At 43.4% G+C, this 25,181-nt stretch overlaps 1 protein-coding gene across 1 annotated transcript in view; it reads right to left on the reverse strand.

Annotated features, from left to right (window-relative positions):
• LOC147661219 (Fanconi anemia core complex-associated protein 100-like) overlaps nt 1-25,181 on the reverse strand; it is a 300,048-nt gene that overhangs the window by 104,051 nt on the left and 170,816 nt on the right. Inside the window, exon 5 of the mRNA XM_086951228.1 lies at nt 13,109-13,265. Coding sequence (XP_086807354.1) covers nt 13,109-13,265 — 157 coding nt within the window. The remainder of the gene's footprint in view (nt 1-13,108; nt 13,266-25,181) is intronic.

The raw sequence follows: 25,181 nt of genomic DNA on the forward strand, positions 1-25,181 counted from the left end.
TATCAAGACACCGGAGAATGTGAAATTAGGATTCAGTGAGATCTTGAAGAAGGCAGCTTCACTGTCAGGTATACTAGGAGGCTCCAGATTGCAGGTAAACTGTCTCTGAAAAATAACCGCTATGCCACCCCCGATTTTTCCCTCTCTGTCTCTTCTGACGATGGCATAGTCAGGAGGGAGGGCAAAAGCAATATCTGGCCCTGAACTCTCTGTTAGCCAGGTTTCTGTCAGAAACATGGCGCTGGGTTTGTTATCTAGCAGAAGATTCAAAATATCTAATGTATGCTGGGGGAGCGATCTGCAGTTTATACTATGCAAGGTGAAAGCAGCATCTGCCTGCTTCCTTTGCCTTCCATAGCGAGTAATCATATTATCAGGGTCGGAATGCGGTTGGTGATTTATAAGAGCAAAATGACAGTTTGGGCAGCAACCACCTTCATATAGCGATGGCGCCAGTATACTACAATTTGTGTTTGTCTGTGGTCGCAGAGACATAAGGAACTGGGAGGTCATACCTGAACATCGAAGGGATGCATCTATGTACCTTCCATGTACTTGGATCTGTGTGTCTGTTACTTTTCTCCTGAAAAAGCATATCTAATGCACTGCCCTATTTCTCATCCTGTGCCTCTATCAATATCTTTAATCTACATACACTTACCTCCTTTTTGTATCGATATACTTTCAATGTAATTATGGATCTATACATTTATCACTTTCTTCTAATTTAGCATTTCCAATGCGCTACCCTATTTCTCAGCTTATACTTTGCTCAATATATCTTCTAGCCCAACCTTCTGACTCATCTCAAACTTCTTCTACTACTCCTTCCAATGCACTACCCTATCTCTCATCCTATACATCTATCAATATATCCTCTACATCCACTCTCTCATTTATCCCAAACCCCATACCACTACTATGATTGCCAAAATAACCCTTTCTAGACTCGCTCCTACTCTATCCCTCCTTGCATCATCTGACACCTTTTTACTATACCGATCCCCTAAAACAAACCTTTCAAACTTCTTCTACTACTCCTTCCAATGCACTACCCTATCTCTCATCCTATACATCTATCAATATATCCTCTACATCCACTCTCTCATTTATCCCAAACCCCATACCACTACTATGATTGCCAAAATAACCCTTTCTAGACTCTCTCCTACTCTATCCCTCCTTGCATCATCTGACACCTTTTTACTATACCGATCCCCTAAAACAAACCTTTCTAAACTCTTTCCTCTGAGTCCTCCACTCCAAAACTCGTTTTTACTCATCCAAAAGCCTCCTCCTATTGCTAAGACCTAAAAAAAAAAACTTTCACTCTTTTATCCCTCCACTATCCTTTTCAATCGAAATTAACAGACTAACATGTTCACTTCTCAAATTGCATATTAAACTATACTAATATACTACCCAAATAACTGAATAACATATCCACTACTCAAATTACTTCATATATTTTTTTTTTTACTATGCTAATTTTCAACAGTATTCCTTTATGGGTTCCCGAGTGGCGTTCTACTCGCCAGAAAAGCGATTCAACACCCATCAGGGTAACAAGTGCTATATGAATGCAAATCTTTCTTCCCCTTTTATCCCTCCGCTATCCTTCTCTCTCCAAGTAACTGACTAATATCCACCACTGAAATTACTTCATATTTCACCATATTAATTCACCAATAATCCTTTGTAGGCTTCCTGAATAGCGTGCGTCAACAAGCGCTATATAAATACAAACGTTTGTCCTCCTCTATCCTTCTGCTATCATTCCAAATCCAAATAACTGACTAACCTATCCACCACTTAAAATATACTTGCATGTTTGACTATACTAATTCAACACTAACCCTCTATGGGTCCCTGAGTAGCGTGCTACTAGCTGAAAAAGCGCTTTGACGCCTTGTTAGGGGTAGTAAGCGCTATATAAATGCAATTACACTACAATAGTTAGGTAGCTGAAAGTCCTTGGGGAGGGGGGGGGGGACATAAAAGAACATTCTCAGGTTCACAGCACACTTAAAGGGTCCTGATGGTAGGAGATCTCGACAGATATTAATCCTGCAGCTCACCTCACAAAGTGAGAAGCAAAGGGAAGAAGAAAAATAAAGGCAAGAAGAAAACATGCATGCATACCTTAAACCTTTGACAATGCCCAGATGAACAGCTAGGGGAAAAACTAAGCCAGCTGCTGCTCTTCATAACACCTACATTAACGACCGATGAGATTGTAAACAATAGCCTGCAAAGTGGCAGCAAGTCAAACAACTCCGAAGACCGACAGCCTGTGTCTTGACAACATGCCTAGTTTTATACAAGACAAATAATCACTTACATTTTAAAGAATGTGCTGCAATAAGAGCTGAATTCTCCATTATGAACATGACTAATAGCACCCCAGCAAATGTTACTTCAGTGTTTGACACCCAGCTATATCTTTAGTCAAGGAGCAGGGCTCCTTCCTCTCCACTAGTGACATTTCTTAGGTTTTAAAGATAAGTGTAAAAGAAAACAGACAATAAGGATAGCTCATAGACGTCTAACACATGTTGAATCCAAAATAGCCAGTTAGCATAAAAAATAAAGTTACGGGCAGATCGCAATGTCAACGGACAAGAGCTTCATTCACTCGTCAGCTAAAATCCATATATTTCAGTGCCTCATTTATATCGATTTTCTCAACGCAAAAGAATGGTGAGAACAAAATTAGGTATAGTTTAGGTATTTAGGTATAGTAGAAGCTACAGATGGGCACCATTGAGCAAGTTGGTGAGCTCTTCTCCTTGGATGTATATGAGAATGCATTGAAAACTAGATATAATAAGCTTGGATAAAATGGCTGAATTTACTAATTTCTGCAGTTCTCGCATTGTTGAGTAAACTTCAGAATGAGAATATGCTTACTGGAAATGTGAGGCTGAAATGTGCAATGTACAAAATGGAATAACAAAATGGCAGTGCATTTTAAATGTGTGTAAATGTGCAACAATGCTAAAGCTTTGATGCACTTTTTATCAGTTAGAAGAATAAAATTGCAATTGTTAATTCAAAATATACGAAATTTTGCATTCTCATAAAAGTTAGTCAATGTTAGAACAAATTAAAGTATTACAAATATTGTTTCAAATACTATGAAGTTTTAAAACCTCAAAACATCCAGCAAATTTCAAATATATTTTCACGCTGAATTACCAAAAGCATCCCACTCCTGAGAATCTAGTATCCCTGCAAACATGTTAAAGGATATATATCCCAGCCCCTCTCATACATTGCTCATGGAGCAAGAATTAGTCTTGATTCCTCTACTTGATGGAGAGAACAAGAACAGTCACACCTACCTTGTCCTTGAATGGATCTCTGTCCAATTAATGAGCTTAAAGATGCAAAATCTGAAGATCAGAGTCTGCATTATACACAGGGCGAATCGTGCCAGTTAGCTTCATGGCACACCTTTCAAAAGGTGCACCATAGGACCACCTTTCACTTCTCCAGAGAGCTGCCCTCAGGGGGCACAATGACAGTGCACAACCTCTTGTGGTGCACTGTCAGTGCACCTCCTAATTGCTTGATTATCTCTGCGCCTGTAATAGGGCGGGGGCCAAGAGGTAATAGGATTGCTTCTTTAATGCAAATGATGGAACGCCCACTCAAGACAGCGTTAGCGATACAAGTGCACCAGCATGACCAGTATTACAGGAGGGGTACACAAGGATCTCCTACCCTTTCTGTAAGACCAGAGTGTCCCAGAAGTGCACAAAGTGGGAGCACACACCTGATGTGTTCCTAAGGGCACTATGCATTATACGCATTCCGCATTCAGATATGGTGCAATGAATAGGAACATAAAACTTAGTCATAAAACTAACAAGACAATCGGTATTACTGCTAATGGTAGCTTGGCCTATACTACCTAAAGACTGTGGAAGAAAACCACTCAAGCAACAGGGGCTCAATCATTTGTTAAAGTCAGTTGTAGTCACCAAGGTTTGTCGATTCATGAATCAATTTTGGTGGATATGGGATTATCAGTTTGGGTGTTGAGTTGTACTGGTCAAGGTCTGGCTCCGGCGTGTTTATATAAAAACAGAAGATGCATCCGACAAAGGACTGTGTTCTTTCCACACATTACGCCTGTCCATTCCTGACACACAGATTACGTGTAATCTTTTTTAATGTATTTAATCAGTAATGTTGAACTCTCGAGTCTGTTACACTTCTGAGTCAGCAATGAATTGCTCTCAATTCTCTGAAAAAAAAAACACCAATAGCATTTTCTCACTTTAAAATGCAAAAGACAGTCAAAGATGGAGAATAAAACTTAGACCCCGAGATTGTCAGTGTTCTGAATACCCAAACCTATTATTACTTACTGATTTACAAAATACAAGAACAGCAAGGCTTGGAAAACTTGGAGAATATATTCTGATACACATCCACAACTGTAATCCCGAATCATAGGATAACTGGCAACCTTTTGCCTGCCCTCCTCTAAGTCACTAGGGGCTAGATGTAGGTAATTCTCATTTACCGACTCTAGAATACCGAATTTTACCGATTCGGTATTCTAGATTCGGTAAATGAGATGTAGTTAAAAATTCGGTATTTTTTACCGATTCTGTAGGATTCGGTAATTTCCGAATCGTTATTTACCGATTCGGTAATTGTCATTGATTCCTATGGGCCTTGAGGCCCACAGAAATCAATGCTAATTACCGAAACGGTAAATACCGATTCGGTAAAAATACAGAATTTGCAAGGGGGACAGGGTGTCACTTTGACAACCTGTTGCACCCCTGATTCCGGCTTGTGTGCCATGTGACACACATACATGCCCTTAGGGCATGTATGTGTGCCACATGGCACAGGTGTACATGCACAGATGTGCATGTACACAGGAATTCGTTATTTACCACCAAATAGTATTTGGTGGTAAATAACGAATCGGTAAGGGCCTGTGGCACTGAATACAGTGCCACCTACATGTAGATTTTCCAATTCGGTAAATATACCGATTCGGTATTTTACCGAATCGGTAAATTTACAGATTCGGTAAATATACCGATTTGTTACATTTTCAGGCCCCTACATCTCCATCTGCAAATACCGGTCGGTAACGGCCGAAATCGGCCGTTACCGACCGGTATTTGCCGTCCTAAATCTGGCCCTAGAAGAGGTTAGTTATGAAACAGGATTATCAGATTTTCCACACCAAAAAAAGTGGATGCAGTGGCTATGAGAAGTAATTGTATTTTTCTTTAGTCCAGTATCCAAACATGAAGGCCTCAATCAGCCAACAGGAACTCTAATTTCCCCTTATTCTTACTTTAATTTATTTACTTTGTAAAACTGTACTTCGGTTATTTTGACCATAAAAGCATTTGAACAGAATCTAACATTTCATTTATATTATAACAAATAAAAAATATACAGTCATCCTATGACAATGTATACTGAATACATAATGTAACCTGCGGAAATCTACATTGCAATCAATCCTGAGAACACAATCTGCATTTAGGTACATATGCAGTGCATAAATTCAATTTACAATATCTGGATATTTTTCCGCTCTTGCTCTATTTCTCAGATGAACTAATCAAACGAAATTATCTATGTTTGTATAAGGTGATTGTATCAGTCAAGAATGAGGCTATTCGTCTCATCACTGGTTACATTAAAAAGTGCTTGTACAATATATAATAAGCAATTTACAATGCCTTATTTAATTAATAAAAAGTTTATATATTAAAAATTTACTTCAATCAAAGAGAGGGCTAAAAAACATTGTTGTAGACCATGGGTACTCATAGTACAGCCCGCGGGCCGCCAGCGGCCCGGCAAGCCTTCCCTGGTGGCCCACGGACCTTGCAGACATCAGACCCATGTTTTAAAAAATCATTTTTAAAGAGTGTCCGCAACCGGAGCTCGACACTGAGAGACTCTGCTGCTCTGTGGGGCCGGGTGATATATTCCAGCGATAGTCAGCGTGGAGATGCAGGGTCCCTAGGAGGTGAAATGACACAAAGCCCCATTAACATGCAAATGGTCTTTCAAAGACCTGTGAAGTGCTCGGGTGCGGCTGTGTGAGTGCCCGGGAAGCTGTCTCAGCCGGGCGGACACACAGGCAGGGTGAGATGACAGAGGGTGACAGAGGGAGGTAGAGGGAGGGAGACAGAGGGAGAGGGAGAGAAAGGGAGGGAGAGGGAGACCGAGAAATGGAGACCGAGAAACGGAGACAGACAGAGGGAGGGAGACAAACAGAGGGAGGAGGGCGACAGAGGGAGACAGGGGGAGGGAGACAGAGGGAGGGAGGCTAGGGAGGGAGACAGAGGGAGGGAGGCTGAGGGAGGGAGGCGGAGTGAGGGAGGCAGGGGAGGGAAGCAGAAGGGAGGGAGGAGGGAAGGGGAGTAAGGGAGTAAGGGAAGGGGAGTGTGGGAGGGAGTGAAGGGAGTGAGGAAGGGAGTGAAGGGAGTGAGGGAGGGAGTGAGGGAGGAGGAGAGAGGGAGGTGGAAGTGAGGGAGTGAGGGGAGGGGAGTGGGAGGGAATGAAGAAAGGGGAGTGAGGGAAGGGGGAGCAGGGTAGGGGAGTGAGGGAAGCCCAGTGAGGGAGGGAGTGAGGGAAGGGGAGTGAGGTAGGGAGTGGGGGAAGGGGAGTGATGGTGAGGGAAGGGGAAGGAGAGAGGGAGATGGAAGGAGAGAGGGAGAGGGAAGGAGAGAGGGGGAGACAGGGGTGGAAGTCAGTTATCTATAAGGTACGCCTTTATAAAATGAATTTGTATATGCCTGTGTAAAGTGAAATTTTTCATTTCACTCCCCGCATTGTGTTAAACAGCTGCTCAAATTAGACTTGGGTGCTATAAAAACTGGATAAGGGTAATCTGTAGGATTTCTGCAGATTCAGAACCCCTGAAGTCTCCCCTAGTTGCACAGGGGGTGGGGGTCCTGTAGAAATTAGGGAAATACTTATAAAATATGGTTGTATAAGCCCTGGTGCAAGAAAAGTGACCCCAGTCATTTTCCCCATTGCAAACCCCATGACCCATAGGTTAACATGGTAGGAAGTTATTGATTAATAAATATTGATAGGAGAGGACTAGCCGGACCATTCAAAGACTTCCCAGAATGGTAGTAGTAAATCCAACAATATTATATTGTTGAATTTCTCCTAAAGTGTATATACAAGAAGTTATGACACTTTCTTGTTTGTAAGTCCAAATTCAGCCTTTCAGTGGTCTGCCCTGATTGGTCAGAGTTAAGTGGATTAGCCAGGCTGCTGGAAGGGCAGTGTGCTGGTCTATAGGAATGCCAGGCCAGGAGGTGGCGTTGTAAACTATGCACTTCAAAGGCAAAGGGGAGGCCTGGGTTTGAGCTCCACTCTGACAATCTTGACCCAGAGTCAGGTCTAGGCTTAAGGAAGGTATGTGCAGATGGTGGGGGGAGAGTCCATGGAAATAAGCCATCCCAGGGGGTGTGTTTAGCCAGCTCTTACCTCCTTGCTGGAAAATCAGCCATTTTGGATTTGGAAGAATGATGCACTCTGGGACAAACTAATGCCACACTCTACAGGATGTGGTCATAACTATGAGGAGTTGGCCTGCTCTCAATGGTCAGCAGTGACCTGGTGCTTGACCCAGAGAATTTTGAATACGTATCTGAGAGGGGCAGAGCCCTCCAGATCTGCTTCTTGAAACTTACTGAAGCAAGAAGTGCCCTGCTGAAAATATGTTGCTGTGCAAAGAACTCTAAGGCCTGACCTCTGAAGACTGCACCAAATAAAACTGCAGCCCTGTGGATTAACTTGCTGCCAAAGGACTCAATAGTTGAACTCCCTGCAAGCTACAGGTTAACAGAGCTCACCCGGACAGCCTCACAAAGACTTCAAAGCCTGGAGTACCAGTGGATGTGTAAGGGTTTTGTTCAAGTGGATTGTGGAATTGAAGTTTCACACTTTCAAGGACCCTCTTGGAGATTCCAGAACCTTGGACTGCGTGTTGGATACTTTGGGACCCGCAACTAGAACTCCAGGAAGGTGTTCTAACTGGACCCCGCTTTCTGAAGAAGGCGGCCCACCGCAGTGGTGAGAAAATTCTTCAGAACAATTTATAAAGGTATGTCCCTGACAGAGAAAACGAAATGACTAAAAGGGGCACTGTTAGTGTCTAAGAACTAGAAAGTGACTAATCTTTAAAAATTAATATCTTTGGTTCCCTACAGTGGATTTTTTTCGTTTTGGTGTCATTTAAAAGATAGAAACATTGCCTATTTTTATAAATTGGTGTGGGATTTTTATTTTGTGTTGTGTCTGAATTATTTACTGAAATGGTGTTTTTATATGCTTTACATACCTGTCTTTGAAGTTAAGCCTGTCTGCTCGCAGCCACGTTACCAAGGGTTGAGCATGGGAATAATTTTCTAAGACCTATGCTTAGTCCTATCATGTGTTAGTAGCCTTATTGCCAGTGGCAGACCTACATTTGCCCCTACCAATAACCCACTTTCCAACAGGGGGAGAGAGGGAGAGGGAAGGAGAGAGAGGGAGAGAGAGAGAGAGGGAGAGAGAGAGAGAGAGGGAGGGAGTGAGACAGTCAGAGTGAGGGAGAGTGAGGGCGAGAGAGGGAAAGAGAGAGGGAGTGAGAGGGAGTGAGACAGAGTGAGACAGAGAAAGAGAGGGATGGAGGGAGGGAGACAGAGAGATAGAGGGAGGGACAGAGAGAGAGAGAGAGAGAGAGGGATAGAGGGAGGGAGACAGAGAGAGAGAGAGAAAGAGAAATGTGAGTATGCCGGGTCTGGTGGCTCAGTGTACAAATGTATCTGCTGCAGGGACCTGCGTCCAACCTCATGGTCCCCCACTGACCCCGCCCCCACCTGTGCGGCCCTCGGACACAAACAACACTGTAAATTTAGCCCAGAGAGAAAGTTTGTGAGTACCCATGTTGTAGACCCTTAGACAGCAATTCTACTTCTTAGTAGTCCTGCCCGCCAAAGTAATGTACACCATGATTATGATACATTGTTAAAATAATACTAAAATACACGTACAATTCATATGAAATTCCTTCAGTTAAAAAGGGGTGTACACAGATTTAATCGCCATCTTTTGGGGACATTTTTAGGAAAACTCTACGGGTACACCACATAGAGAATAAAAATCCTGCCACCGAAAATGCAATGGGGAGACTAGCATCACATTTCAGTAACCTAAAAGCCTCTGAACATTTCCTAGTTCCAAACTTTCTGCATATCTGGATCAGCCATAGTTTTCTTGCTTTCTTATAGCCAGTGCAAAAAAACATGTGGTAATCAGATTCTTCTGTGCCATTGCAGGCCGGGCAACCTAATATTTGTTGGCCCGCCCATTTATTCGTAAAAGCACGCAGTGGCAATACCCCGTGCCTAAATTGTAAATAGAGCTTCCTTGCTGCAGCCGGCTTGATGTCATTAAGTGCCGGCTCTAGTATGTACTGCTCTTTCATTTCCATGAAGGCTACAGTAAGTTTTCCTATTGTGTGGTTCCCCTGTAGTGGGGCCAGTTTATACTCCCAGTAGCAAACCTTTAACTCTTTCCTTGACACTTTGGTCGTTTCTGAATTTTCCCAAAAATGACTGTGACCCGTGAGGGTGTTCCTGATATAGGTAAGCCATGGTAGTCTCCCCGCCCCAGGTAGATTCATCACCTCTCTTAGTTCTTCTTTGTACTCAAACAATTCTGGAGTAACCTACAAGCGTCTCCAGAATAAGAGGGTCTCAGAGAAACCTGATCCCCAGATCTAATCTTAACGGTATAAGTGGGTTACTACAGGGGAAACCAAATAATTGTCTAACAAAGGAGTTTCCACTTGTTTTAGGCTATCAGTTCGACTGTGGCCCAACATTTCTGCTCCAAATAGAGCAGCACCTCTTGCTTGTACCATGTAAATTTCTAATACTGGGCCCACCGGTTTATAGCTAGAGTTTCAGAACACCTGTTGTTTGCGCTAACTTCAGGCTGGATTTTTTTATTTTTACCCAGCAGTCCATTTTTTCGGTGATTGTAATGCTGATAGAATCAAAGACAGATAACCTCTCTAGGGGTCTGCCGTCTAAACATGGGTTTGGTCGGGTACTTTTGGCTGAGTTAAATACCATACATTTTGTTTTTTGCAGGTTAATCTCAAGCCCCCTTTCCTTACAGTTTATTTAGCACCCTCTGTATACCCATTGGAGATTTTGATAATAGCAAAGTATTGTCGGCAAACATCATGGCCAGGATGTTACGTGCTGCCAGCCTGGGTGCAGCTAAATTCTTCTCAGTATTTAAAAAAGCAACTAACCCGTTTATAAAAAGACAAAAAAGTGTTGGAGCAAGGACAAGGGCAAGGACCCTGGTGTACTCCTCTACCTACAGGGATGGGTGTGGTGAGTTCCCCGTGTTTGCCAAATCTTATTTGCGCGTAGTTTCCTTCATTTAGCCGCCTCATGATCTGACACAAATATAACGGGACCCCCATCAGTAGCAGGACTGCCCACAACTTATCTCTTGGGACCAGATTGAATGCAGATTTCAGATCTACAAAAATTAGATAGAGGCTGCCAATCTCTATACACACGGTCTTCCAGTGTAATAATTGTAGCCTGAAGATCTGGCCCAATGTGGACATTTTTTCTCAGAACCCTGCTTGGAAAGGGATAAGAACTTTATGTTCCTCCATCCAACTCTGCAGGCGGTATAGCAACACATGTGCAAAGATTTTTGTCTAATGTCAATAAGGCTGATGGGCCTATAATTTGTGGGTGACATCGGGGATCCCTTTTTATAAACTATTATTATTTTAGCCCCGGCCCAACTAGTAGGAATTGCCATGTCTTGCATGACAGATATAAATAAAATGCAAAAATATGGAGCCCAAATAGTAGGCTCACTACGGAACAAATTCCCAGGAATCTTGTCTAACCCGGGTGCCTTACCGGGTGCAATTTGACTTAAAGCACCGGTTACATCTGTGAGAGTTATCATCGGGTATCATCCGCCGCTCTAGGGGTGATCATAGGTACATTGGAGAAATCGGTCTGTGGGGAGTGACATGCGTTGTCCACAGGGCACAAGTCCTATAAAAAGAAGTGGGGGGACTGACAATATGTAAATGACCTCATGACGTCACATGCTCAACGTTTCCCAGTGTCTGAAAATTACACCGGGACACGTTCAGCTTATTTCTGTGGGGCCCAGCTTCTTGGCAGGGGGGATGGCATCCACCCTGTGAAAAGAGTGGGGAGGGACGCCAACCATCCAGGTGTACCCCCGACTCGAGCCCTGGTTGTCCAGGCTACTCCAGCTTTGCCCTTGAGTAAAGAGACTCAAAATGGTCCTTCCACACATTTGCCCCTAAGTTTGGCTCTACTGCTGGCTTTCCTTCAGAGCTACCCGTGATTACCACATTCCAAAATGTCTTCATGTCACGGGTGCCAAAGGAGCATCTAAGAGTTTCCCACTTGTCACTTTCCCACCCTTTTTTTTGCCCCATCAAAATTTGTTTGATAGGCCGCTCTATTGGTTTTAATCAAAGGTTTATCATTAGCCTTAATGGCAGAAAACAAAGCTATTTTAGCCTTTCAACATCTTTCCTTATACCAAGGATGGCAGGGAGTCCTATTATTTCTAACTTTTTTGATTGGGAAGAAGAAATCAACCATAGTGGCCGATAACATAGTGTGAATTAGGGCGACCTTCAATAAATCAATTTGGGTACTGTCAGCTGAGACAGATTGAATAGAATCCATGAGAATCGGAATAACAGTTTGGTGCAGGGCGCCTAACTTTTCTTGGGGTTGACTTAGTTCCGCCCATCGGTCTCACTTCCTACAATTGGTGAGAGTCAATCTGCCATCAGCTGATGTAGCCAAGTCTGTGATACTCCCAGGGTTTAATGTGAGCAGGTCTAAAACTAGGGCATTATGGTAACTATCGTGACGCGGCTCGATAAGTCTAAAAGGCAATGTATGCCCAAATACGAAGGGAGGAAAGAGGAAGGTACAATAAGGGAACATTCAGAAACATACATACATATATGAGATAACCATTAAGGATTCCAATCGGGCAAGGAATTTGAGAAACGAAAGAGGCTACAATTTACAATTAACAGACACTGAAAAAAGAGTTTGGAAAGCAGCAGTCTATACTAAATTGGCAGCCAGAGAGGCAAAAACATTTGGTAGGTATATTAGCAGCTGAGGGTTTGAGTAGATGTTAAACCAGTGACGGAGATTTGGAGTACATTCAATCTTTCTCTGGAACATTTCAGAATAGGCTACGGTCTGGCTGAATTTTGCACATTTTAAATAATTTGGGGATTTGTCTGTGTGGCTTGCACCCGGTGGGACAATTGGGTCAACCTGTTTTGCAACTGAACAGTCTATCTCCCATTACAAATTCTACATACTCCTCTTTTGCCCCCTACCCCCCTCCACCTCCACCTCGTGCTACTAACTTGGACTGTCTACAGGGCAGACCAACGCTGCAGTTATGTTGCTGACCTGGAATAATATTGTTTCAAAAAAATCTAATTAAAGGTTGATGACACAGCACCGATGAATGGTCATGGAGTATTAAAACCTGTACTGAAGGGGTTAAATGCGTGCATGGAGCTGCATGCATTGCGAGGCAGCAGCCGTTGTAATGCACTGTCCCCGCGCCCTTCTCTCTTTTTATTATTATTAGCTTGGATTTTTACTGAGTATCTCCAGATGCAGTCCACGAGTACAAACAACACATAAAAGGCAATCAAACCCAGGAGTATAAAAATAAGACTACAGCAATAATATAAATCCGTGGTTCAAAGGCCCTAGTGGCTGAATGTGCGTTTAGACACACAGCTGATGCCTCCAATCACTGCGCAGAGACACTTGTCAACATCCCTGCTTAAGTACGTACCAGTCGCTTACATTACGCGGAAACCGCAGGCTGCTTAGGCAAACACGTAAAATAAATGCAAAGCAAGCACTCTGCGTTCTGCCTGCTACCTTTTAATGGGGCCCGATAAATCCCCGCGGGAGTCGGTGCCGAGTTAGTTTTACACTTCTAAATATTAATTCCAGCCGAAGAGCAGCTCTGCGGTTTCGCTACTCACCTCTCGGAGACAGTGCCAATCCGAGACAGCAGCTCTTTCATCTTCGGGCCCTCCTTGGCCGTGGCGGCGCGCGGAGGCCGGGGCCTGTCGACGCCCCGGCTCAGGCGGCAGCCCATCAATCTGCCTCTCGCGGACAGCAGCAGCAGCTCCGCGTCCCCTGCACGGCGAACAAACCACAAAGGAGAGAGGGCTTTTAACGCTAATGATGCACTGGAGCAGCCTCCAATTAATGGCAATCTGCCACGGCGCTGTGCCTACGGTTACTTTTTCATAGGTTAAAAAAGACAGACAAACGGTTAACATCCATGACGCTCTGTCTGAAGTAAACGCGGCCTGTGAGTGACCTAGCGGATGTTGAAAGGGCAGCACGTGCAAATAACTTCAGCAAAAACACAGGCTCCAAAACAGACGAGCTTCCCTATTGAATGACAGCCCAAATGTCCCAAAACTGTTTTCTTAAACTATTATTACTTTTATTTTTTTCCAATTTTAAATGGACGTGACCGGTTTACAGTTGCGACTCGACCAGTAGTAATATAGAATTCGCCTACATGGTTTCCAAGTATTAAAACCCACAGCAATATAGCATAATATTATTTATCCCGTTCAAGTTACACTTCTCTCTGAGATAATGCAGCATTTTCATCCGGTTCTTGAGTGTGATCGCCATTCCCCAGATACTCTGTCAAATTTATTTAGGCACTCTCACTCTGGGGCACTACCCTTTCAGCCTCCACACATCAAACAAGATGGATGCACCAAACATTCACTCATGGCACTGCTTGACTGCCCTGTTTTTGGACTACTACATACCATCAAGTCTAAAGTCTAATTTCCTGCTGGAATTGTTTACGTGGGTGACTGTTGTTTAAACTGAAGTAACCGTTTATAATGTCTTTATGTATTCTAACCTATTCGACGCTGCTTTTGTAAGTTGTTTGCATGTAGAAGTATCTGTTCTATGTCCAGCGCTCAATCACTCTTTTAAGACTTTTTTTGTGCTATATCGAATGACAAAATAAATAAATAAATACATATCTTGATTTGTCGCAACCAATGCCAGGGTAACAAACACTTAGCGATAACCTTAACTCTCCATGTCTTCCCGTTGTCCCAGTAGGGTCAATCAGGTGGACATTTCTTTTGGGGTGCCAACTGTTTCTTGTAGCTGTCTCAACGCCATTGTCCAAAAAACACAGCATTATAGGTTATGGTTGAGTGTTCTTGAGGAATTAACTGTGTGGAATTTTAAACTGCACTAATCTAAAATTTTCTATTACAGACACTTATCTTGGACACATCAAAGTGTCTTGCCAGTCACTTTCTCCATGGCTCCAATACCTCTGTTCTTTTTATTTGTCAATTTTACAAGAGCATACATGGCATTGTTTGTCAATGCTCTATATATCAATTCGACTGCCTTGTTTCCCATTGTCTCTGTCAGTACCCGATTATTAAGAGACGAGTTATGTAGATATATCCTCTCCCTTCTAGACAGCAATGCCCACTGCATTACACAATTGAAAATATTTACAACATTAGCTATGTGTTCCTCGCTCAGTTGAGCTAAAGTCAGCATAGCTTTCCACCCCCATATAGGTGTTATTCTAGATATACAACCTACAACACCCGAGGTTTAAATACAGGTTGCATTTTTACGTCTTTCTCGAAATTCTCAACCCACTATGGGGATTCCATCGTTAGTTTCCCCTTCCATCCAATATCACTAGCTGCCTTTTCCCATACCTTCATTAATACCTCAGTCAGAGAAGAGAATTGTGTTGATGTGTCCCCGCCATGCAGGTAATGCACGCACCCTTTCAACCCCATTCTGCATCTGCCCATCCTAAACTCATTGCCATTCCCCAGCGTGCTGTCTCAACTGTTCAAGCAGCAGCTTCAATTTATGATCGTAGAACCTTCGCAAGTCCCTTGTAACTTACACAGCCAACTAAGTGAAGCCATCACTTTCTCTACGAAATGGGGATGCTGTGCTTATCAACGGTGGCCATTCACCTACTGGGATAGTGTCGATTTACCTCAATACAAAATCCAGATGTGGGCCATAACTTGTGAACAATTTTTAACACACCCTCTATGATGTCATCTGAATTTTTGATGTGCAATCAAATATCGGCTGAATATAATTAAACCCTATCTTCCCAATCGGCACTCCCTCCAAACTCCGGATCAGTACAGCTTTACAACTTCATCAATGTCCCAAAACTGCTGACAGCAAGTAAAGGGACATTCTGGCAGCTAAAGGCACTGCCTTAGCTCAGTTTCGCCATGGACAAAACATTTATGAAGGGGTTTAGATGTGGATAGCTGCTTTAAGCAGAATGCAGTGTTAGAGACTGAGATTAGCCAACATGAGACAATCAAAAGAGGACTAGAGAGGAGCAGGCTAGTAATGCTACTTCCACACTGTACACTTCTAGGCCCTATGTAAGCGCAGTATGAATGCACTACAATCACAGTGGATGACGGAAGGTTGTAATCATAAAGCCCACCTTGGAGTCCGAATATCAGCTCGACGATTTCTACATAAAACGTTTATTCAGACGCTGTTATCAAACTGTAAAGAACTATGTTGAGAAATTCTATTTCCTACACACTCAAATAAAACAGCTGTGTATTAGCTGCCCCCGTTAGTCATGGATTTGATACTGCAGCCCCAGCTCGAAAACCTATATAATGTAATTTAATGCAAGAGTGAGGAGCACATCAAGTGACTGCTCCAGAACCTTGTTCGCTTTTGCCCAGCGACTCCTGACAGTGGTGCGATCTCCAGAGACCCATACTGGAAGTAAAGGATGCAGTTGTGAGTTTGATGGATCTGGGAATTGGAGATGATGACCGAATTTTGGAGGATAAGACTGTTAAGAGAATCGTGGACAGAGATACTAGTCAGTATGGTGCAAGGGGGGCCAGGATGGGAGGAGCCAAAAGGAATAGAAAACTCCAAATACAAGATGGTGCATATAGGTAAAGAGACAATGGAAGCTAGGGAATGATGTAGAGATGGACAGGGAAATCATGCATGGTGAAGGGAGCCCTGGTTTCCCAGAATGAATGGTAGGAAAGATTAATTGAAAATGCAGATGAACACAGCAACTAACTTACAGAAACAGCTAGAGGGTGTGGGAGACAGCACCAGTGACGCATGCTTGGACATGAGGCATGGTAATGGTAGAGGAGGCAACCTCAAGCCGCCCTCACTCGAACGCATTCTGAGACAGGACAACTCACTCCTTTAGAGGATTTCTTTAGGGAAAATATAAGATTAGACCTTTTCGGCAGAACAACAGTTCACTGCCTGCTGTTGATAAGTAGAAGAGTCATATTGTAGCTCGCAAGAAAAAGTGCCATGCCCACAATCAAAGGTTTGCCACAGAGCTACAGAGAGATAGAGTCACGGAATTGGCTGGGGTGACTTGAATGGCTTTGCAGCTTTAGCAGGAAATGGAAGGTGTAGTAGGAGAAGGAAGTGAGTTGTTGGCTATATACGACTGGATGGTGATGGGAGTGGAGCTGGATGTCGTTGGGTTCCTCATCTCGATGGAGTTGGTCGTGTGATGGACCTTTTGACTATGACTTCATGAAATGTGGGAGAGGATGGAGGAACAATCAATCTTTGGAGCAGTAGTGATATGTGCAGTGTATTAGTGGCACAGAGTGGAAAAAAGAGCCAAGGAGTGGCAAACAGTGGCAAAGAGGGAAATAGAGTGGCAGTGTAGAGTGGCGAAGAGTAGAGTGGCAAAGAGTAGAGTGGCAAAGTGGAGTAGAGTGGCGAGGAGTAGAGTGGCAAAGAGTAGAGTGGCAAAGTGGAGTAGAGTGGCGAGGAGTAGAGTGACAAAGAGTAAAGCGACAAAGAGTAGAGTGACAAAAAGAAGATTGGCCAAGAGTAGAGTGGCCAAGAGTAGAGTGGCCAAGAGTGGTGTGGCCAAGAGTGGAGTGACAAAGAGTAGAGTGACAAAGAGTAAAGCAACAAAGAGTAAAGCAACAAAGAGTAAAGCGACAAAGAGTAGAGTGACAAAAAGTAGATTGGCCAAGAGTAGAGTGACAAAGAGTAGAGTGGCCAAGAGTGGAGTGGCAACAAGTGGAGTGGCAAAGAGTGGAGTGGCAAAGAGTGGAGTGGCAACAAGTGGAGTGGCAAAGAGTGGAGTGGCAAAAATTGGAGTGGCAAAGAGCTGAGTAGAGTGGCAAGTAGTAGAGTATAGTGAAGTATTATGGACTGGAGTGGAATAGAGTGGAGGGTGTAGCGTGGTGGAGCGTAAAGTGGAATAAAGTGTTATAGAGTTGTGTCCTGGAGTGGCATAGAGTATAGGGGAGTCGTAGAGGGAGTAAAGTCGTAGAGTGGAGTGGCGTAGAGTGGAGTAGAGTCATATAGTGGAGTGGTGTAGAGTGGCCTAGAGTGGCGTATAGTGGCATAGAGTTGAGTAGAATGTCATACAGTGTAGTGTAATAGAGTGGTGCAGAGTAACATACAGTATCATAAAATGAAGGACATAGAGTTCAGGGGCGTAGAGTGGAGTAAAGTGTCAGAGTGGAATGGATTAAAGTGGCATGTAGTGCTCTAGAGTGGCATAGAGTGCCATTGAGTGGAGTGGAGTGGCTTAGAGTGAAGTGGTCTATAATGGAGTAGAGAGGCCTATAGTGAAGTGGCGCAGAGTGAAGGGGAGTGTGATGTAGTACAGTATTGTGTCGTAGATTTGAGTGGAGTGGCCTGGAGGGAAGTGGAGTAGAGTGGACTGGAGTGTGATGAACTGGAGTGTCAGAGTGGTGAGTCGTAAAGTAGTGTGGTGTAGAGTGGAGTGGCGTAGAGGGAAGTGGCATAGTGTGGAGAATGTATGGTGTGGTAGTGCCAGGAATGAGATAGTCATAATCAAATCTAAGGTGTTAAAAGACGTTCAGAAGACGTAGGTATCTAACAACAGAATATATCCAGAATGGATACATCATCATCCAGGACTAAAAGTTCTTTGAAGCAGTTTCCTGAAAATCATCCGAAAACTTACAAGAGAGAGATCCAGCATTGCGTCAGTCATTCGGAGGAGCAGTGAATCAATTCTCTAGTTGTTTCATGCCTTAGCACAAGCCAGCCCTAGACGGCAACACGCATGCGTAAAGGCAGAGCTGCGCACTTCAACCGTCACCTGAGAGAAAACTAGTGATGTCTCGGTTTCGCTCCTGACAAAAAGCGAGCAGCTTTTGACAAAGATTTGTTCCCGTCCGTGATATTTCCTGTTTTTATGTGTGCACTTAGCGGGTAATTCCTCCTTTTGTCAGAGTGCTTCGAGAGAAGTATTTGCAATTCTTTTCTTGTCAAGGAAGTCATGAGGAGATGCCTTCAGATATCAGTGTAACTATGAAAATTCTAAAACGAAAGACATTATTGAAAACAGAAATACCTGAGAATTTCAGTTAAAATAGAGAGACTCATTCAGAGACTTCTTTCGTGTTATTTTATCCAGGAAGAGAGAAAGAACTATAAAGCCATATAGAGTCTCAAGAACTTGGTGAAAAATTCCAGTACTGTGTATACAAGTTGGAATATTGTACATGACTTGAGGAGTATTCTTCTTGCTTAGCATCTACCAATTCAGAGAGAACCTAGTCCATAGAGGGAACAAGGCAGAGAACAACTAGTCATTGTTAGAATATTTAATGAGAGGTAGCATTTGCTAAGTTTTATTTCTGTATTTGTGCTTATCAGTCATATGTTTGATTGTAGATGCTTCACAACTCCACCTCCCCAGAAAACACATGCAAAAAGGGCGTAACAGTGACAGGGGTGAAGAATAAGAAGACACTGAGAGAAGCATCATCATCCTTTGAGGCAGTCTCTGTTTATCCCCATCCCCTTTCCCCCCTGCAGGCGCATGACGGGAGTTGAGTTCACAGCTCTGTACTTGTAACTGTGAAGGTGCATTGGGAGCAACCATTTATTCCTGTGAAAATCGTTGGCACATGGTCAGCCTGACAGGTAGCGCACTGCCATTACAGAAAACACATTTTCAATTGAAATGACCATTACATTTGCACATACAGCTTCACTGATAAAACGATACAGGGCACAAACGATAATATGCAGAAATGGCATCACCTATTGTACTGATTTATTTTGATCATGTTAAAATATTTATTTCAACCACACTTCCAAATTTCAAAATATGTCTTTGATTTGTACTTTCCCAATGCTGATATATTCTGAAATATTTGCGAAGTTCATATACGGACTTTTCAATTTTGCTGTGTGCTAGAAAAAAACCTTTTCTTTCCCAGTACAGGCAAGATTGTCACATAAATCCTCTAACTTTGAAGTCAGAGAAAGAAAAGTAAACATCAAGCTCCTTGGGAAGACAGAGCCTGACATCTGACCTATGTCTTTGAAGCACATCAAATGTAACAAGATAAGAACAACATTTAAAGGCCTGTTTACAGTAAGCGAGGACTCATGGAAGAATACCAGGAGTGATGGAGAACAACCTTTGTTCCTCAGGAGGGACGAAGACATGCTGGATAGCCTAAAACAAATAAAGCTAGAAAATATGAATAACAAATCACAAAACCAATGGTAAGTAATGGGCGGAATGCATTCCCAGGGAAGCTGCCAAAGACTAAGACAAATGCCTAAAACTCAATAAAGACAAGACAGAATTGCTCATCCTCTGGAACATCAAATCTCCATTGAACGCTGCCTGGAGCCCCCCTTGAACTAGGACCCTCACCCACTTCGAACGAACATACACGCAACCATGGCATCATCCTGGACAGTAAGCTCATCATAAAAAGACAGATCAATACAGTTTGTCTGCCCGCTTCCTCACCTTTTTACTGCTCCACAAGATCTTGATGTGGGCCCTCATAGACACCAGGTGGACCGACACACAAGAGCCCTGCTCACCAGCCGCCTGGACGACTGCAACGCTCTCTAAATAGGAATCACCGCCTCTCCTCAAGAGACTGCAAACAATACAGAACTCAGCAGCCAGACTGATCCTAGACCTCCCTAAATGGACCCACGTCACCCCCCACTTCAAGAAGCTCCACTGTTGATCCACACTTTCAAAGCCCTCCATAACCAGGGACCAGTTTACATCAACCATTAGCTGAACTTCCACCTTCCATCCAGACACCTGCGCTCCGCCTCACTCTGCCTCGCCAACACCCCCGCATTCGCCACAGCAACAATGGAGTACGCTCTTTCTCCTACCTCACTGCAATGTCCTGAAACAACCTTCCACTTCACCTACGGATCTCATCCTCTCCGCTGGAATTCAGAAAAAGAATCAAGACCTGGCTGTTCAACTGAGTCGCCCTGCAGAAGCACTCTCAGCGCCTGGATACCTTCATGTGTTATTAGCTGCGTTATACAAATACAGATTGATTGACTGACTGATTGTCTAGAATTTAAGGTTTTGCATTCCCCATGTGAGGAACAGGCCAACCCCTTTATCACAGGTCAAGCGAACCAGAATAGAGGTGAAGGGGGCAGCACAAAAGAGCATTCAGTCGCATGAAAGGGCAATGTTAAGAATGCACACACCACCATCCTGTTACATGCCCAAAGCGGGAAATCTGATGCGTTGGAACATTCTCCATCTAAATATTATGGTCTGTATAGCCCTGTTTAAAATGAAGGTTCTCCCTAGACTTCTCTATGTTTTGCAAAACTATCCTACCTGTATCCCACGTGAAACTATCCTACCTGTATCCCACGTGAATGGTTTGATACAACGCAAGTTTATCTGGGCCGGTAAGGTTCCCATGTGGGCCTGCGGTAAACGTACTTAACGACAAATGAATGAGGATGGCAATGGCTGACATGTGGCTGTATTACTAGGCAGTGCACCTTCGTCCTATTAATGGCTGGCTGCGTGGAGGGTGGGACGATCCAGCCTCAGAGGCAAATAGGCTCTGCTGGTCTTAGACAAGGTAATTGGCCTCCTGTATAGAAATCCTATCCCCTCCCCTCTCCCCAAGATAATACAAGCTGCTATTTGTGCATAGAGAGACACGTTTTGCTGGACTGGGTGCAATCATAAACTTACACTAGAAACTCTGCTGTGGGAGGGTAGGTAGTTGGAGCAAGTTTCATCTTTGAGGGGCTTCCGAGGCTGGGACTCTATAGCAATCTCAAGAGTGTGAGATGCTTGGGAGAAGGATCATATGAAATCCTTTCAAGACCTTAGATCTGAGTTTCAGATGCCAGCCTCCCAGTCCTTTCGTTATCTTCAACTTCGCCATGCCATCTCCCCATACCAAGCTGAACTGGATGATGTTACTGAGTGCAGCATCCTAGAATCAAAGATACTTATGGGACATCGGTAGGTGGGTGGGATATTTCAAATATATAAATCCCTGGTTATCCACTCCCCTACAACGCTGGATGATCAGAAGGTTAAATGGGAGAGCTGGACAAAGCTGATTGGAGAGATGCACGCTCCATGTCTCCTCGGATCCTGGCGATATCCTCTATACTCAGTCGCAAACAATAGCGATATTTCCACCAATCCTATTTATCACCACATCACATCTGAAAGGCCAGCATTCGTAGCTCTTCCGCTCGCCCTAGGTGTCACTAACTAACGGGTGATTCTTTCCATTGGTTTGGTAATGCTCGGTGATTCACGCCTATTGGTCTACCATTCTCAGTACCCACTCTGCGCTGGTGGGGGTTCCCAGCTAGTTGAATCCACGCAATGTACTGTTGCGCATCATGGAGGATGTTGGAGGGCCCAGGGGAAATAGATCTTTCATTTTAATCTTGGTACACTCATAGCAATACGCGATATAGCTTGCAACTGGACATATCTCACAGCCCCTGCTGTTAGCGCCTGAACATGAGGCATGGACTGCGTGGCAAATTGTAAGAAGCAACATATGAAGGGAGGGGATGACCTCTGAAGAACATTAAAATATGGAGTAAATGTTGGGAATATTATGGTCTGGTTGGTTAATATAATGCATTGGTGCCATATGGCTTATCCCGGGGTTGGTAGGGCATTGCGGCTATGGGGATCTGATTTCACACTGGATTATTGCGTATCTGTTTGTAAACTGAGCAGAATCATTCTGTGTGATAACTTGCTTTTGAAAACAATAACATTTTTCTATAAAAAAAATACAGAATGCACATAAAGACGAGAAATGACTCCGTTGTTTTACTAGTGCCCCTGATGACAAAGAGTTCAAGACTCCACTCTTTGAAATAAATACGACGAATTTCCAACATGTTGAAAGGCATGTTAGTTCCACTCCCACAAGGTCAAACTCATTCATGCCTCCTTTATTTCCTAACACTGCATGACTGATTATGCTATCTTAATGCAACATTTGCTGGTTTCAATGTGTTCTGAAAAGTTTAAGCCATCCACTCAAAAATGTGCACCTCTAAATTTCACTCATCTGACATAAATTTTAATTAGCGCGCATAACAAATCAGTGGCAATCTTAAACACCCAACAACCACCACAGCAGTGCTGTTTCACGCCACACTCGTGAAACATCTGGATCTGCAAGAACCTATTTTCAACCAAAGACAGTACCAGTACAACAATTCTGTAAACTGCTATTTAAATAGAAATTAAGGCATATTACAATGAAGTACAACAGCTGTCAGATTTATTACTTGGTTCTGCTTCATTTTCGCTGATCGCCAACATACAAAATTATACCGTGTCCTCTGGAGTTTGCCAATGAAGAATTATTCAGGATTTGTAGATACGCTTAATGTATACTGGAGTCATTTATATTGGAATGCGTACTGGATTTCCTATCGAGCTAAATGTAATTGTTACGCCTACATCTGTGTTACCCTACACTACATACACTTGAAACTATATCTTTAAAAGATGTAAAGTCAAAGTAACAATAATTCAGAACAAAAAACTAGAAAATGCAGGGGAAATCAAGTATTATAGTGCCTTTGCATACTTAGGTCACTCTGAGAGGTGCTGTATTCTTTGTTTTGAACCTGCTTACTTGAAATATTTTGTTTTTCCTATTGTATGCAATGCTGTCTGTTTTAAGTGTTGCATGCTCTATTGTAGACTAACTTCACTGTGAGTGATGGCATTCGGCTCGTTCACAAACAGAACATCCATGCACAATAGTTCCCTTGAGTACAAGAGACTTTGATAGCAAAGTTTGCTTTATGAAGCCAAAAAATATTTTTGCTTCTAGCTATTTTTTTTTTATTTAGGCACGCATTAGTCAAAACCTTATGTTTTTCTAAAAGTATATTTATAAATAAACTTACTTATAGTCACTTTCAGCTACCACTGTTCATCCATTAGTCTGTTATTGCATCATTCAATGTTTTTCCACCCACTACAGGACATGGTATGGCACACTTGGTGAGCCTACTTTAGACATTGGCTAACTTCATTCTGAGTGATGGCATTCTGCCCTTTGATATGGAGCACAACCACATACAAGGTAGTTAGTGCCAGGAACTTTATATCTGATATGACTGTGAGACTGGGGCAGGTCTATCCCAGCACTTTCCTGTGCAGAAAACAGCAGTGTTCCAGGGGATGAGGTTCCGAGGATACTGCTGCACCAGGTTCATGGTGATCGGGTTCCCAGAACCAGTGTTCGGTTTGCGGAGGGTGGGGCCCGCATCTCCCCATGCCCAACATTAAAAAGGCCTTGAGGAATGGAATACGTGGGCCAAACAGTGAATCGGGGAGGAGCTCGTATGCCCTCTTCCTCTTTTATATTAGATACGGCCCCAGGGGGTGGGGTCCCCAGGGCCTCAAGTAGGCTTGTGGGAGGGATCCACACGTCCCCCTCCCCTTTAAATAAAGCATCAACCCCAGGGGGTGGGGTCCCTAGAGCCCAACAGTGGTTCAGGGAAAAGCGTTGCATGCCTCCTCCACTTTTATATTAGATAAGGCCCTTGCGGAATGGAGTTCTCTGAGTATGAAGCAGGCTTAGAAAGCACCGCCACATGCCTGTGCCCCCGTTAAGTAGAGCACCGGCCCCAGGGAGGGGTTACCTTGGACCTCAAGCAGGGTCCGGTAGGGGGGGCCACCTGTCCTCTTTCCTAAAATAATGCATTCGCCCCCGGGCCGTGGCCCACACAATGTTTTTTTTTAAAGTTAATCCACCACAAATTTGCTGTAAAATTAAAAAAAGGTATGTTTTTGGCTCCATGGGTTTGAAGGTCACTCTGGGATCTCCCACCGGGCCAAGGGGATGGATTGGGAGGGAGGGAAGGGGGGTGGGGGGGGGGTGGGAGAATGGGGGGGTACAGTATCGCTACCCTACCCCTTATATCTTTTTTAACACTTTCTAAAGGACATGAGTCCTAAGATGGCTGCCACCACATCGCTGTCGATATGGTGGCAATCAATCAGATCTCATCTTCAGATCTGTCAACTCCTCGGATCCTCCATGGCATGATATATACATAAATTTCGAACCTTCATTTCTTAACAACTACTGAACAGATTTGCAACAAATCACAAAAAAAGCATGCTTTCTGGGCCAAGATCTAGCTTTTTGCTAACCTTGGTGTAATTTAGTTCTGCAGTTTTTTATGTATCACTGTTCAAATTTCCTATGGAAAAATATAAATGAATGGGAAAAACATGTTTTTGTTGGCCCCAACTTGACGGATCATCTCGAAACTATCCAGGAGTAGCTAACGTGGATGACACTTTTTTTTGGAAAGTTTTGTGAAGATTTCTAGAACAGCACCAAGGTTATAAGTACACCATAAAATGCTTTTCCTGTGGAAATGCAGACCTAACGAGAACAACCCAGTGACGCTTGCCATTGGGGTTTTCACTGCACAAACTGTAGGGATACAAAAAACAATATTTTTCAGGATCCTGTAAAATATGAAAATATTTCACAGGCCTCTTCTCAAAATGGGTTTCAAAATCATGATGACAGCCCCAAAACCACTCTTCATAACTTTACCATTTTCCTTTGTTTTATGATATTTTATTCATGAAAGGTAAACAAAAGTTGCCCATTCTAATTTCACGTCAAGACCGGAAGCTAGCAATATGCATAACGTTTTATTGCTACTCCAAACTGCAGCACTTTACAGAAA

This window comes from Lissotriton vulgaris, unplaced genomic scaffold, assembly GCF_964263255.1.
Source record: "Lissotriton vulgaris unplaced genomic scaffold, aLisVul1.2 SCAFFOLD_439, whole genome shotgun sequence".
In the NCBI taxonomy this organism is placed as follows: domain Eukaryota; kingdom Metazoa; phylum Chordata; class Amphibia; order Caudata; family Salamandridae; genus Lissotriton; species Lissotriton vulgaris.